Here is a 14,830-nt window from a genome sequence, read left to right as displayed (position 1 = left end):
AGATTACATAGAGGAATTATATTTCTGTGTTTATTTGCTGAATTAACAATGTTTACATTGTATTTGTAATTCCTTTATTTTAAAGGTTTTACCAAGTTGCAGGTGTACAATTTGTTTCTCCATGTAAAATGTTATTCATCTCTCAATAAATGCATACCTCAACCTTTAGTGGAGAAACAGTTTGTGGTGCGCTCACACAACAAAAGGGAAAGTATAACTACTCCAAAGGACGTAGAGCACAAGGTGGGCTTTCTACAGACTCTGTACCTACAAGGTCACATTTTGCAAAGACAACGCACAGGTGAGCTTTCCTTAGTGGGAAGGGCAGAGGTTCTGTACCTTAACGAAAACGATGCCGTTGGGTGAGACGGTGATGTCATTGCGAAGCTGGTAGAGGAGCTCAGGAGGAACCCGCAGGGAGGCGCAGCCGAACTTAAACTCATCGTGCCTGAAACAGAGAATGTGGAAGAGTTCGTACTTTAATAGAGGCATTTGCACTTTAATAGAGACACAACTTTTTTTTACTTTTGACTGGAGTCATGAGATGGGTTTTTATTAGCTAAGACGTGCTGCATCTATTTGAATTTTTTGACTTATTTGTATTCCTGATAAAAATATTTAATCGTATTACATTTTTCCAACCAATCTTCATGTCTTTTTTGAATGGATGGATGGTTCTATCGTGATCTTCAGAGGGGGAAGTGCCTTTGGTAAATGTATGCATAGACAAGGTGAATTGTATGGGTTTTTTTGAGTTTACAATTATAAAAATAGAAAATGTCAAATTGCACTTTTTGCCATTTTTGTTTGATTAACGCTAAAAGCATTAAATATTAAAAGTGTTTGTGTTAAAACCAAACAAAGAAATAACAGAATGAGAAGTGCCTGCCTAAAGTCCCAAAGCAGCATTGGTTCAGCTATTCAACAATGTCTTAAGATAACACAATTACACAATCAGTTTAACACATATATTCAAATATCTAGAGGTTAGTTACTAAGAGCCACTTCGTACAAAACACGTACGGCTCTTACAGCGATAAGCTGATGATTGGTTTAATTATTTTATGTAAAATAACCAACTGCATTAATCAAAATGCTTGTAGATGAATAAAAAAAGAACCCAGCATTGCAGCTCTCCTGGAGCTAATTTGTCGCTTTCTACTCTGCTGAAAATGAAGAGCGTGACGATAGCTGGTTCTGAGAGGTAGACATATGCATGTGTTCACTGCTACTGCTGTTGCTATGCAACCACAGTAAGCCTGACTTGCAGCGTTCTCTGCTCTAAGCTGGGAACACCAGGCGAGCACTCAGCGTGTCTGTTCCTTTAAAAATAACGAGTGGGTTGGCGTGGCGGCGTGCCAAGCGAGCAAGCAACAGGCGTGCTTACGTTCCCAGGCTCTCCACGTGGCCCAGACAGGTGGAGTAGCAGTAGTTGTACGCAATGACGATGGATGGGTAGAGTGACTGGAAGTCCAACACGATCACTGAGTTACTGTAGAAGCGCGATTCGGGCTCCATCACCAGTGGAATGCACTGCGGCGCCCTCTGTTGGGCTCGTTGCTGGATGCTAGGCGTCAAGGGGATGTAGTTCAACGGCTTGGCCAGGCGAAGCATCATTGACTCAACGCGGTACTGCGGGGGCAAGAGAGGGTTGATGGGTTGGATGAATGCCTTTTAAATCCCCTTCCATCACAACCTTGGAGCACCAATTTAACAATAGAAGTAAAAGAAAATACAGCAAAAAAATTATTTATGGGTTTATGAAACCCCTCCACTCCCCTCCAAAAAATATCCTCCTGTAAAACAACATTTCAACCAATAAGATCATGACGTGTCCCCACAAGGTTGAGTGTGCTCTTTGCTGACTTTTGATTTGCTTAACCCAGACAGCCAATCAGAGCGGGTTCTTTTACTGCCAAGTCAACACGCTCGATCACCCCCAAAAACCACCAAAATAGGCATACTAGTTCCAACGGTTCAGGACACACAAACCAGAGCGACAGACACTCCACTAGGGCAACGCCGCAGGAAAGTGTCTGGTTGTACCTGTGATCCCCGGGTCAGAACGTGATAGAACTGAATCCCAAACAATCGCGCCAGCTCGCTAGTTCTGCCGATGATGTCGCGCTGCTGAAGAAGCTGCATGGAGCCGCACACACGGCTCACGTAGTGGTCCACCATCTTCCACCTAACACACATTATATGTCATATTAGAATGGCTTCCTGCATGCACAGCATGTGTTGGGAAGCATATTTCTTTGGTATTAAGTGCATTTTTAGTGTCACTGCTCTTGTCTAACATTTTGGAGGAAATGTGTTCGGTGTGGGCACAAACCTGTAGAGGTCGGTGTTGTGGTCAAACCAGTCGGACAGGGTGCGGGGGCTGTAGAGGGGGAAGCGCTGGTGGAGCACATGGAAGGCCACATTCTCAAAAGTGTAGTTGTTCAATGTTGCCTGAGGGGTAAAATGAAAAAGACAAATATATCTTAGAACCTTTTCCTCAAAAGGTAACGCCTCCACACCTGTTCATAAAGCTTGTGTACAACTTGTAACAGTCTTTCTTAGTCTAGACTAGGTTCTTTTACTACTTTTCTCACAGGTTATAGTCTTAGGTTATAGTCATTGTTCTGTACTTTTTTCCCCTCATAGAAGAAATATTTAGACCGTGATATCATCCACAAAAAAACATACAACTACTACTACTGATTTTATTTCTATGACCCACAGCTTTATGATATCAAACAAATTCCATGAATACTCACGAGCCCCAAAATTAAGTCAAGAAAATACCCCCAAAGAAAATATATATATGGGCTACTAGCATCAATGGCTGACAGCACAGTGTGTGAGTTCGGTGGAGGTCATGTCGGGACACCTGCCTCAGTCTTCATTGTCCTCCACAGGTTGAGGGTGATGCGCCCAATGATGTTGATCTCACTCATGGTGTCTGCTCCGTACTCGTCTCTCTCTGCGGAGAAGCGGTTGTCTTTGGAGTCACCTGATGACACAAACGGACAATTAACAATTAAGTCTCTCTCTCTCTCTCTCCCTCCCACTCCCCTCTCCTCCACTAACGAACGAAATGCAGTTTAGCATCTTACCAGATGCAAGAGAGCCAAAGTGAAAAGTGCAGAGTGGTATATACAAATAAGAGAATATGTACAGTGTAAAAAATATACTTGCCGCAGTATATACATTAAGCAGCAAGGTTGTAAATATGAATGACATGGTAGTGCAAATGTGGCATAGTTGGGCAAATGCAAATATGGCATAATTGGGAGAGGAGAAGTGTGTGTGTGGGGGGGGGGGGGGCCCTGTAACGCCTCCCAGAGGGGAGGAGGGTAAACGGTTTATGGCTGGGGTGAGAGTTGTCCTCCACAATGCTGCGCGCCCTCCGCAGACATCTTTTGTGCAGGACAGTCTCGATGGTGGGGGAGAGAGTAAGCAGTGATGCGCTGGGCAGTTTTCACCCTCCGAGTGTTTTCCGGTCCACAACAGAGCGACTGCCATACCACACTGTGATACAGTTAGTGAGGATGCTCTCGATAGCAGCGGTAGAAGTTCACCACGATCTGAGGGGACAGATGAGCCTTCTTCAGTCTCCTCAGGAAGAAGAGGCGCTGGTGAGCCTTCTTGAGCAGGGTTGAGGTGTTGAGGGTCCAAGAGAGGTCCTCGGAGATGTGGACACCCAGGAACTTGAAGCTAGCAACACGCTCAACCTCTGTCACGTTGATGGAAATGGGGCTGTGTGTGCCACCTTTGGATTTTCTGATGTCCACAATGAGGTCCTTGGTCTTCTTGGTGCCAGATTGTTGTTGGCGCACCACACAGCAAAGTGCTGGACCCCTTTCCTGTAGGCTGACTCCTCCTTGTTGTTTATGAGGCCAATCACCGTTGTGTCGTCTGCAAACCTGACAATGTTGTTGGAACTATGTACAGGTCTGCAGTCGTAGGTGACGAGGAAGTAGAGGAGAGGGCTCAGTACGCAGCCCTGTGGGACACCGGTGTTGAGGATGAGGGTTGAGGAGGTGTGGTTCTCTAACCTCACAGATTTGACATTAAGCAGCACAGAATCATACTATTCACACTATTACGTCTGCAAAAGCCTGTTCAGCAAGACAAATTAATACTTAAGAAATCAACTGACTGCTTCCTACTAACTGCTGGAGGAGCATCTGTGGTGACGGCGGGCACTACCTGGCACACGGGACAGCTGCTGACACAGGTCCACTCCGAGCGCTGCAGCCCGCTGCAGGAGGTAGCCCCAGGAGTGCATCTGCACCTCGTACCCAACCAGGATATCCGGGTCAAACCTGACAGAGGAAAAGGGCGACGGCGGAGCAAACACTTTACTTTCCCGACTGACGAACACGTACAGTGGTTACTCTGGTTAGCATTTCATGACCCCAAATATGCTTCTGAGCAGTATGCAAAGGAGCTGTGCGAACCAAACCCGTGGCCACACATACGCACCTCCTCATGACGGCGATCAGCTCCTGAAACAGCACCTTCTCATCGGTGGCGTACGTCACCTGCAGCCCGGAGACGCCTGACCTGACCAGCAGGGGCGCCGTTCCTCTATGACCTGCTACAGTTGTGTAAAGAGAATCTTCAGCAGGGCAGCGTACTCTATGCCGTACAATATGCATGGTTAAATATTAGGAAAATTGTCTATGTATAAAGAACATGTCCATAGAAAAACCTTTGTGATACAACATCAACAACCGTGGGTTCGGCATTTGCATAATTTAAGCGACACTGACCTTGGTCTCTGCTTTGATGGTCTTTGTCCACCACAATGGCGCCCGTCAGCTGGGTGCTGTGAACATCTGGCAGGGGAGCATCAGAACTGAGGCAGTAGAATAAGGCACATATGGGGTCGAACTCTGGGTCAGGCTCAAGGTCCCGGCGGGTTCTAGCATGGAGCTCCATGCCTATCAGTGTTAGGTGCTGGACCTGACGGGGAAATGGACGAAAAAAGCTGTGTCAGAAGGGAAAATACATCTAAAGTCTTTGGATTTTGAGTGAATGCCGTTTGTGTTCATTCCCGCGGCCTGAAAATCAAATGACCCAGTACACAAAGAAATCTTTCGAGCGTTTGGAAATATTTCATATGCATTTTTAATATTGCTTATTTACAAATGTGAATTCTACGTGCACAGTTACAGACTGGAAATTAACAGATCTTGGTTGCTACTTAAACTTTATGAAACTAATTAGATGAAATAGTACCCTAAAATATTATGCTTGAATAAGCAGATTTATATAATGTTTATCTAACTCTATTGGACTTTAATATACATCCTAAAATGGCAAAAAAACAACAACAGACTGAGTCTGGGAGAAGACTGCAGCTCACCTCATGCAGAGCTTTGGCATCCTGCAGATTTTGCATGCTGATTTTGAAACCGTAAGAGTTGGCTATGCTGGGGCCTTCAATCTCAGAGTTATCTTTCTTTGGCACATTCAAAGCAGCAAAGTGGTTCTGGGGAAGACAAAGAGCACATGAGAAACAGCAAACGAACAGCCGAAAAACAACATTATGGCCCAATTCAAACCACGGCAGCGAGAGAGGTACTGACTAGATACAGGTACACAAGCTGCAGTCACAATATCTGGTTAGTACATCCAACACTCTGTATACAACTTAAGTCTTCCAAGGTGTGGAAGTATTTCACATTCACTAAAAAAAGCGTGTCAATTGCGCCATGTTTTTCCGTTTTGAGGTGAGGAGCTTAACGTTTTTTTGGCCCATTCATATTGTCAGGAATACATTCTGTGCTTTGTCACACATCGGTTATTGTTGACAAATATATTTGTGTGTGTTGTACTTTTTAATGTCATTTTAAAGTAATTTGATGGCACTTTGTCATCTTAATGTGCTGTATAAATTTACTTAATCAAGTGAACTTGTTTGTGCGCGTCTGTGAGTGTAGTGTGGAGTTCTGACGTTTAAACAAATGTTTTCTAATTTGTATTTTTCTTTATTTTTCATAAATAATGACATTATGTTGAAGGAGCAACCTGTTTTTTCACTGTGAATTTGTCATTTCTTTTTAAGAATAACGGGTTGGAAAATAATGGGTTTTTTTTAAATGTGTTTTTTTTTAATCCGATTATTGATTATCAAAATAATTGTTAGTTGCAGCCCTAATGAAAATCAACACTTGTAGTCTGACCTTCATCTGTGTGGTCAGCAACACTCGTCTGAGTGGGTCCGCTTGGCTTCTCCTCCTTTGCTGAAGTCTCTGAGAAACGGGATCCTCTGCAGCAAAAAAAAGGAAACCCAACATGAAGACAAACACAATCACTACGGTCTAAAAAATGGGTCAGCCATGGAAAAGTCCTGGCAGACGGATTACAGGCACATTGTTTTCTCACCCTCAGATACGGGCGTGCTGCACACTGGCTCCAAGTGCTCCTGGCTTCTCCGCCTTCGCCTTAAAAAGGGGGTGCTGTGGAAGAAGTGGGGGCTTGTCCTTCCCTCTTCCCTGTTACTCCGATGGATGGATGAAGGACTGGGGCTCTCCCCTCTTCTCTCTGAGGAGTTGGAGAGCCCGGGTGACATTAGTTCTGGATGTTTTTCGCAGAGGCGGTCCAGCCCTGAGGAACTGGGCTGACAGGACTGCTGCCAGGAAGGCAGCTCTGGGGACTCCGGAGAGGGGGTTTTATTCTCACGATCATCGCTCTCTTTGCCCTCCTGCTCAATATTCACACCGCCATCATCAGAAACTGGACTCACTGAGGTGGATTTACACTGAGAGCCTGTGTTTGTCATGGGAGTCATGATTAAGGACAGGTTGCTTTTCTTTCTCCTCTGTGTCCTGATACTGGAGAGTCTCTCACACATCTCAACCATCACTGCTGGACAGCTGGACGCACCTGGCTGCTCAGTTCTTTCTGCCATCCCCACCACATCTAGCCCAACCACCCCCTTCTTCAGCAATCCTTTTTGTAAACTCTCGTACTGCTTCCTGGCTTCCAGCCACAGCTGCACACGCTCCCTGCTAGGTGAGTTTTTGCAGGGCATGAGGATGACCTTCTTGTCACTGGCTGAGGATGGGTCAAGCTTGGCATGGTCTATACTCCCCTCTGAGGTCCGAGCTCCCCGGGCTTGGGGAGATGAGGTAAAAGTGATGGCAGGGTGAGTCATGGCTGAGAACGCAGTCTTCCAGAAATAGAGGCCCTCCAAAGACAGATCTCCACTGAACTCTGCTAGCTCCTTAGTCAGCCTGGTATGCACCGCTAACTTACGGCCGCCAACTTCCCTGGAGAGATGACAGAGTGATTCATGATTATTAATCACTGCAATTTTACAGCTTCAAAAGTGAAAGTACTTTGCAAAAAAAGTCTGAGTGGTGGAATAAATACAGCCCTGTAGATAGTATTAGTCCATCTCTAATTCATACTATCATTTTGCAACACTGCCTCTATAACATATATTTCAATCGAAAAGATTCATTTAAATTCAGTGTGTTGTGTGTTCCCTTCCGGTGTGCATGTGCAACCTTTTTCCATGATGTCAGATAGAGATCGGATTGTTCCCCAACAGAGAAACTCTGAATGGTTCCTTTCAGCAACCCTCATTTCCCAAACGATATGATGCAATATGAACAATGCCATGTGAACAATCAGTTGCACCCAATTAGTTACATGCAAGATGTCTTAAACAACTTTGTGCTGATGTTGCCTTACATTGGTTTCCCTGGCGCATCAGAGGGGTTGCTGCAGAAAGGCTCCTGGAACGTGGCCTCCGACATTTCCAGATCCAGCAAAGTGACAAGAATCTCCTCCCGACTTGGCGGTGACATGAGTGGCTTCAGGACATGGGTTCCACCTCCTGCCCCACGCAGCAGCTGGCCAGCCCTCACCTGAGAGAGTGAGCTGATGGAGCGGGGAGAGCTACTGGGTGTGGTCGACGTTAGCCCATCATTACACTCCAGAAGCTCCCCTGTTGGGGAGCCATCGTGGTCGACGAATGACGCAGAGCTTAAGGGTAGCGGCAGGACAGAGTCGAAGACGGAAAAGAGCAACTCTTTTCTCTCACAATGGAAATCTTGAAAATGGCTGAGGGTGTGGGCTTTCCCTAAAGAGAAGTCCCACTCTTTGCTCTTGGTTTTCTCTGAGTCGAGGAAAGTGAAATGATTTGAAAGCGACTCCCCATACTCTGGTCTATCAAAGAGGTCGGGGCTGACGGACCTTGCTTTGCGCCAATCAAAGCCTCTTTGGAGCTCCTCCCCAGAATCAAAGAGCCTATCAAGTTTCTTCTCAAAGCCCAGAGACTGAGCAGATACAGCTTCCAGACTGACATCACTCAAGAACTTAAGTGGTAAATTCTTATCAGTTAGCACAAACTGACTGCCGCTGTACGGGCTAGAGAACTCTGTTTGATCAATGGCATTTATGTCAAAGTTATAGTTGTGTGGGAGCTGTGGTGACAAGCTATCTTCCACGTAGTTGCAGCTGTCCAGGCCAGGGTCTGACAGGAAGATGGGGTAGTCATCAGACATGTTGCCCTCCTGCTTCACGGATAGGTTTGGCTGAGAGCTCCTTGCCTTGCCTTTCCTGATTCTGGGCTTTTTAACCTTTGGAGTGGTAGATTTTGGGACCCTGGGTTTCCGTGGAGAGGCGGAGGGAGTTCTTTTGAATGTGACTGGTTTAGATGTGGGATCTAGCAGTGCTGTGGCCTGAGCTATGGCAGTTGAGGGGCTGTTTGTACCAACCACCTGTAGAGGAAGAGCCTGTCCCTGCTGCCTCTTTTGGAGAAGCTGCTTGAGGACAGCCAAGCCAGATGGAGTCTCGGAGAGAGTTGGGATCTGCCCGTTCTTCGGGCCTGAGTGTGGGGAGGCTTTGGGGTCTTTACTATCTTCAAGTAGTGGTCTAGTAGCTAGAGGAGGTAGAGGGGCAGTGCACTTCTCCTGTGAAGCCTCTAACTTTACCACAGTGGTCTGGCAACCCTGCTGCTTCAGCTGAACTGATAAGCTTTGGTTGACTTCCATGATGGAAGTCTCACAGTCCTCGACCTTTGGTTCTGGAGACTGGGCTACTGAGTTTGAGTCTGAATTAGATACTGGCTGGGAACTACTCTGGCTTTTGCCACCGGTGCTCATTGGCTGCTGAAATGGGGGGCCGTCTTGAGAGGAACTCGTGGAAGGAGGTGGCTCATCCTCAAGGAATAGAAGCTGGGAGGTGTCTTGACTTGAATCATGGATTTTGTGTTCCTCTGTCTTCTTTTTGCAAGACTTCCGCGGTCTCGTGGTGTTTGTAGAATTCTTTAAGGTACTTTCTGCTGTGTCTTTAGCTTTCTTCCTTTGCTTCGGAGCACCACCACTCCTTGGTCGTGATTTATCTTTTTTGGGTTCCTCTTCCGCCTGAGGCTTAGCGATAGACTTGCTTGTATTCCTTTGTGTGTGTGGGGATATTTTCGGTTTGGCAGTTTGACATTTTCTTTGTGCTCCTTTGGTTGAACACAATGTCTTGTGAAAATCAGAACTAGGACATGGGTCACTGAGTGGGTTTATTAGCTGTTCTGAACTGCTAGTGTCTGTGAGAGGCTCACTTGGGGACCAACAACGAGGGGGCGTTGAGTTTGTAGGACTTGTGGAGCTATCTGAAAGGTAGCCCAATTCTACCATGACATCAGAATACTCACGGTCGTGGTCGTCTGCTAGCTCGCCGTAAGATGGCCCAGGGGGTGTAAGAGATTGTAGAATTGGACCTTTCTGAGAGCCTTTAGTCCTTTTGACCCTTTGACCCTGTCTGACATGTGGTTTGGAGGAGTTGCAGAACGTTTTTTTATTTGTGGAGGTGACCTTTGCTTTTCTTTTTGGGTGTTTTTTTGCCTTTGTCTCAACAATGGGGAACTTGACAGCAGAGGATTCTTGTACCTTGGGCCAGAAATCCTTAAGAGGGGCAAGTCTATTGTACTGGTCTAGCTTGTCTGACGTCAGCATCACCAACTGCTCCTCTGCATTCACTTTGGACATCTTCACCAGCATGTTTTTCTGTCCTTTAAACCTGTTGATGATAATGTACTTGATAATGATTGGGGGCTCCTTCTTGCACCGTTTCTGGTATTTTGCTTCCTGCCCACTGGGAACATTGGTGTCCTTAAACCGTTCTTTGATGGAGGCTGGATTTTTAGAACGAGTGGCACCTGAGTATTCTCCATCCTCGCCATCATGGATCATCTTCCGTTTGGCCCTCAGGGTATATTTACTACCAGGCAGCGCCAAAGATTTAGTACAGGTGACCTTAGCTGATAAATCCTGTAATGACCTTAAAGTTTCCTCTGTCGAGTCTTTAGCTTCTGAGGAAAAAGAGAAAACGGTTGTGATGGGGGGCTCTGAAGGTGGTTCTGTCTGTTCTAGCTGTTCACTTACAGAGCTGTCCTCACTTTGTGGCTGGTTCTTTGTGATTGGCTCCTGTTCCGTGATTGGCACATCTTCAATTGGCTCTATTATCAACTTATTCTCCAAAACTGGCATCTCTGCATCTACAGTATCTTGACAAGCAGGCATGGTTGAGGTGAGGGCAGCGCTATCCTGGCTGTCGGAAGTACAGCTTTCAAAAATGCTTATTTTATTCCTTTGGCCTGCCATTCCCAACCCTTTTTTATACACTTTTAGCCTTGACCTGCGAGGCAGGGCCTGCTCAATCTTGCTGCAAGGATCTGCCGGCTTTTTGATAACAGCTTTCTTCCTACTGAGGCAGTTGGAGAGGATTACACTTGGGAAGAACTTGTAGTGTGCTTCCTGCTGGGCCACAATCGTCCTCTCAGTCTTATTTTCCTGATAGTCCTCGTACCTGATTTTGAGTTCACCAACGTCTCCCTCTTCACTGTCCTGGCCCATTTCTTCCTCCTGAGGATTAAGAAATCCATCATCCACAATGGGTGAAGGAGCTGAGGAGATGTTCCTCAGGAGAGGGCTTTTAGTGTCCTTCTGGCTAAGGTCCAGCTCTGCCTTAGCAGAGCAGTTTCTCAGCTCTGAGTAACAGAGGGAGAAGGTCCTATGGTTCTGAAGAATGGACAGACAGTTAGTTTCTACATTCTTTATGCTGCCATACTTCTTCCCGTTTTTGGTGATCTTTCTGTTACCAAATGGGAACGTCTTGAGGTCGGTCTTATCCAAAGCTATGGACTTTTTCTTGTCATATGTACAGGTTGTATACAGGGGGTGTATGTTCATTTTCTCTATGCAGGTGGGAGACACCTCAGGGTGACTGGATAACTTGCAGGGGATGGGGGGTTTGACCGGCGGGATATAGGGGATTTCGTTATCGAATTTGAACCCCGTTGCACATTCACTGCTGCTGTCCTGGCTGCTCTTTGACTGAAAGTGCTTGTCAAGTGGTTGCTCCGTGTCCAGCCCATGAACTGGTCTGTGCTCAAGAAAGATCTTCGCTGAAGACGGCGGCTCCAGGTGAACAGTCTCCCCGGAGAAGGGATTCCTCTTTCCGAGCCTCTTTTCTGAGACTATGACAGAAGATTGGGTCCTGGAGCCACTGTCGGTTAGGGATGAATCTATAGAGGCAAAGGAAATAAGAGTTTGCCAGCAGCAAAAATGTATTCATATTTTCAGAAAACATTTTCAGAAACATTTTCAGAAAACGGGTAAATTCTAACTTTAGAGCTTTTAGCACTAAAAAGTAGCTCTTATGTCCCGAAAGGATCTACCCACAGTCTGTAATCTCAACGCTTTCACAAAAATAATTTGGGGATTTAATCTGTTTACTAATAAATCAGACAAAAAATCAAACCAATCCATTAATACTAGAGATGATGGCTGTCATGTTATGTTATGCTTCTAGGAAAGTTGTTCAGATTAGAAAACTATTAATCCCCAGTGGGGAAACTCACTTGCCACCAAAGAATTTGTACAGAGAACAACAGACAAAAAATGTGTCACAAGGAACAAACAAGACCAGAAGATGCCTTATAAAACATGATTGAGATAAGAAAGATGGTAAACCCAAAAATGTTCACCTTCCAAGTCGTTCAGTAGAACACTTTGTGGTTCAGTAGAACACATTCAGAGGTGTTCACTGAATGAGCTTCTGAGTCCATTAAAAACACTGTAGTGGATGGTCTTCAAAAGAAATGATTGTTTTTAACTTGGCCCTTGTTCTCTTTTCTAAAGTGAACTCTAGTTAGTTCGGTGGCAGGCCAATCACTGAACCAGCCTTTCTGATCACCTTATTAGTCCTGTTTTCGTCATCTGTCATAGTCATATAAAGATTGAAGCTTCCTCAAGAGGAAAAGTCTTGACTGAGCCTTTTTAAACAGCATCAGTGTTCTGAGTTTCATTTACAGTGCAGGTCGAACCCAATGTATTTATTTATGTATAGACTGGACAATTTCTATCTCTCTATCTTTCTATTTCTTTCTGTCTAACACATCAAACCAATCCATTAACACTAAAGATGATGGCTGGTACAATGATATGGTTCTAGGAAAGTTGTTCTGCATTTGCAATTAATATATGAATAAGAGGATTTTACGGCCACCGCTGGATTATCCAGTAAAATATTTGCTATATTTTGTCATATGTCATATGCTGATGGCATTTTATGCCAGATACAATATACGTGATTCAATATTTGTCTTTCATCTATCAAATCAATCTTTAAGACAGTTGATCTTAAACATTGTTCATGCAATCTATCTCTCATGTATTGATTTTTTGTTTACTAATAAATATATAGATAATGTTTATACTGACATAGACGATAACCTGTCAAACCCTAATCACCATAGCCACACATTGGTTGTAGTTTATGATGTCATCCACAGCAAAGGGATCAATCCCTCACCTCTGCATTTTTGGAGAAATCGTAGCAGTACAAAACCACAATTCTTTAATACAGCGCCAGAAAATCTGTTATAATCGGAACCAATCAAACAATGCTATTACACACACTTGTCCTCTATCTCTCTCATCTTAAGTGCGAGGTGTACACAAGTTCCATGTGCTCCCGATCTGACACCAGCAGCTCTGGCACTATTTATAAAAGACCATCTGATTTTTTTTTTAAAAGCCTGATGCCATAATAAATAATGAGCAAATGGTGCATACACATAAATACACTAGTGCACTCATGGTGACAAGTTAATTGTCAATAACTCAATTATTGAGGGAATCAATTACAATCCCAAAGTCTTGCACCGTATTAAATCAAAGCTCCGCACGACAAAACTCTGTTGTACAGCAGAAACCTGCTGCAGTCAGATCTGTATTCTGATTTGCTTGATGAACACATTAGCGGCATGAGGCGACTCACCGCTGCTCTCGTCCGCCGCCCCGTCGAGCTGGGGGATGGACAGATTGGCAAACAGAGAGTTACTCCCGCCGCTCCACTCCATGTCTTCGTCGGAGGACTCCTGCCGCTCGTCGCTGAAGCCATTGTTGTCTGGCTCTTTTGCACCTGGCCTGTGTGTGGTAGGATGAGAGGAGCAAATTTCAACCTTACAAATGATCGCCACAGTCTATTGACTAAAAGAAGCAGCCCAAATTTCTGGCAGATCAGATTTGACATTAAGGACCTTTTGAATTAAATAAACAGCAGCTCTCCAATGTGTAAAGCAGGAGCTGCTGAACCAATATTACATTTGCAAAATTGTGATTCATATGAATATCTTCCACCTACAGTACCAGCTTTCAGTCTGGATTATTTACAATAACAGCAGCAATAACATTTCTGTGGGTACAAAACAAATATTCATCTCTATATTAATCTGCTCATTAATACCACTGAATACTCATTTGTGTTTCACTTTCAGACAAACTTGCCTTGGTGAGGGTGAGTTCTCGGGAGCCTCGTTGTCCCACCGCTGTGACATTATCACGCTGAGCTCGGCCTCTACCTTGTCCAGCTCCGGCTCCTCCTCCTCCTCGTCGCTGTTGCAGTGGTGGCTCCTGGCACCAGGAAGTGACTGGGAATTCTGCCTAACGGGAGTCCTGCGGAAGCCATCGTTCTCCAGCCCTGCCAGCAGATCGATGAAGGCTTGGTCCTGGCTGCTGTCTACATGGACAACAAAAAAAAGCCTTTAAAATATATTAAACAAATTAAATCTGAGCTATACATGAACCCTGGGCTTTTACACTTGATATTTACAGGCTTTAGTCAACAAGTCTTATTCGGGCATGCCAAATATTTTTATTTTTCACAATTTATCAACGCCTCACAAATACCTGTGTGTGAATAAATACAAGCGAGTTAGTGTTTTCAAAGATACACAAACCATGTTGCTAGGACGCTGTCTTAGTAATGTCAAAAGTAACTTGCACTGTTTTATATTCACCTTTGTTTTTACTTCAATAGTTATGTGTGTGAGTCTTGGAAAATGACTAGAAAACCCGGATTCATGAGAAAAAAATGAGTGTATTTTAAAGAGATATGTAGACCAAGTGATGGAGAACAGAGCGGGCAGACTGGGAAATTGCATTAATCAGAGTGCTACGCACCTAACAGGGGCGAGTGGTTGGAGGTCTGGGAAGGCGGGAGGAAGGTCTGACTGTTCTCCAGGAGACTCAAGATGGCCTCCTCATCCACAACAGCCTCCTCTCGGACTTTCTTACTGGTCCTCACAGAGTCTGGGACTGGACACAAGAGTACTTTTAGCATTACTGAAACATCACCTACACACAAACACACACACACACACACGGTTCAGCCTGAGGTCAAGGAGTTTATGTGCGCCTGCAGGAGGCTATGCTAAGAGAGTGCAAGCAGATTAGACTTATGCAAACTGTGGTGCCACAAAGTGGTTTATGGCAGCCACAGAGGTGCTCTGAAGAGACTGTGGGAGCTGTGACTGGGCTGCTTGTGT

At 45.0% G+C, this 14,830-nt stretch overlaps 1 protein-coding gene across 4 annotated transcripts in view; it reads right to left on the bottom strand.

Moving 5' to 3' along the window:
- The window catches only part of rev3l (REV3 like, DNA directed polymerase zeta catalytic subunit), a 53,890-nt gene that overhangs the window by 6,178 nt on the left and 32,882 nt on the right, over window positions 1-14,830 (bottom strand). For 3 of the 4 annotated variants that reach the window (XM_040161229.2, XM_078093994.1, XM_078093993.1), the window contains 15 exons: window positions 14,466-14,600; window positions 13,791-14,022; window positions 13,282-13,430; window positions 7,696-11,524; window positions 6,382-7,268; window positions 6,180-6,265; window positions 5,360-5,485; window positions 4,764-4,956; window positions 4,474-4,588; window positions 4,198-4,313; window positions 2,880-2,998; window positions 2,336-2,454; window positions 2,047-2,188; window positions 1,388-1,632; window positions 340-448 (listed from right to left, as the gene is read on the bottom strand). In XM_040161229.2, the coding sequence (XP_040017163.2) occupies window positions 340-448; window positions 1,388-1,632; window positions 2,047-2,188; window positions 2,336-2,454; window positions 2,880-2,998; window positions 4,198-4,313; window positions 4,474-4,588; window positions 4,764-4,956; window positions 5,360-5,485; window positions 6,180-6,265; window positions 6,382-7,268; window positions 7,696-11,524; window positions 13,282-13,430; window positions 13,791-14,022; window positions 14,466-14,600 (6,602 nt within the window). The remainder of the gene's footprint in view (window positions 1-339; window positions 449-1,387; window positions 1,633-2,046; window positions 2,189-2,335; window positions 2,455-2,879; window positions 2,999-4,197; window positions 4,314-4,473; window positions 4,589-4,763; window positions 4,957-5,359; window positions 5,486-6,179; window positions 6,266-6,381; window positions 7,269-7,695; window positions 11,525-13,281; window positions 13,431-13,790; window positions 14,023-14,465; window positions 14,601-14,830) is intronic. The other variant, XM_040161230.2, reaches the window with a different exon arrangement.

Source organism: Gasterosteus aculeatus, chromosome 18 (genome assembly GCF_964276395.1).
Source record: "Gasterosteus aculeatus chromosome 18, fGasAcu3.hap1.1, whole genome shotgun sequence".
NCBI classification, from domain to species: Eukaryota; Metazoa; Chordata; class Actinopteri; order Perciformes; family Gasterosteidae; genus Gasterosteus; species Gasterosteus aculeatus.
The sequence above is the reverse complement of the archived record's forward strand: the minus strand, read 5'-3'. Positions and strand labels throughout refer to the sequence as shown.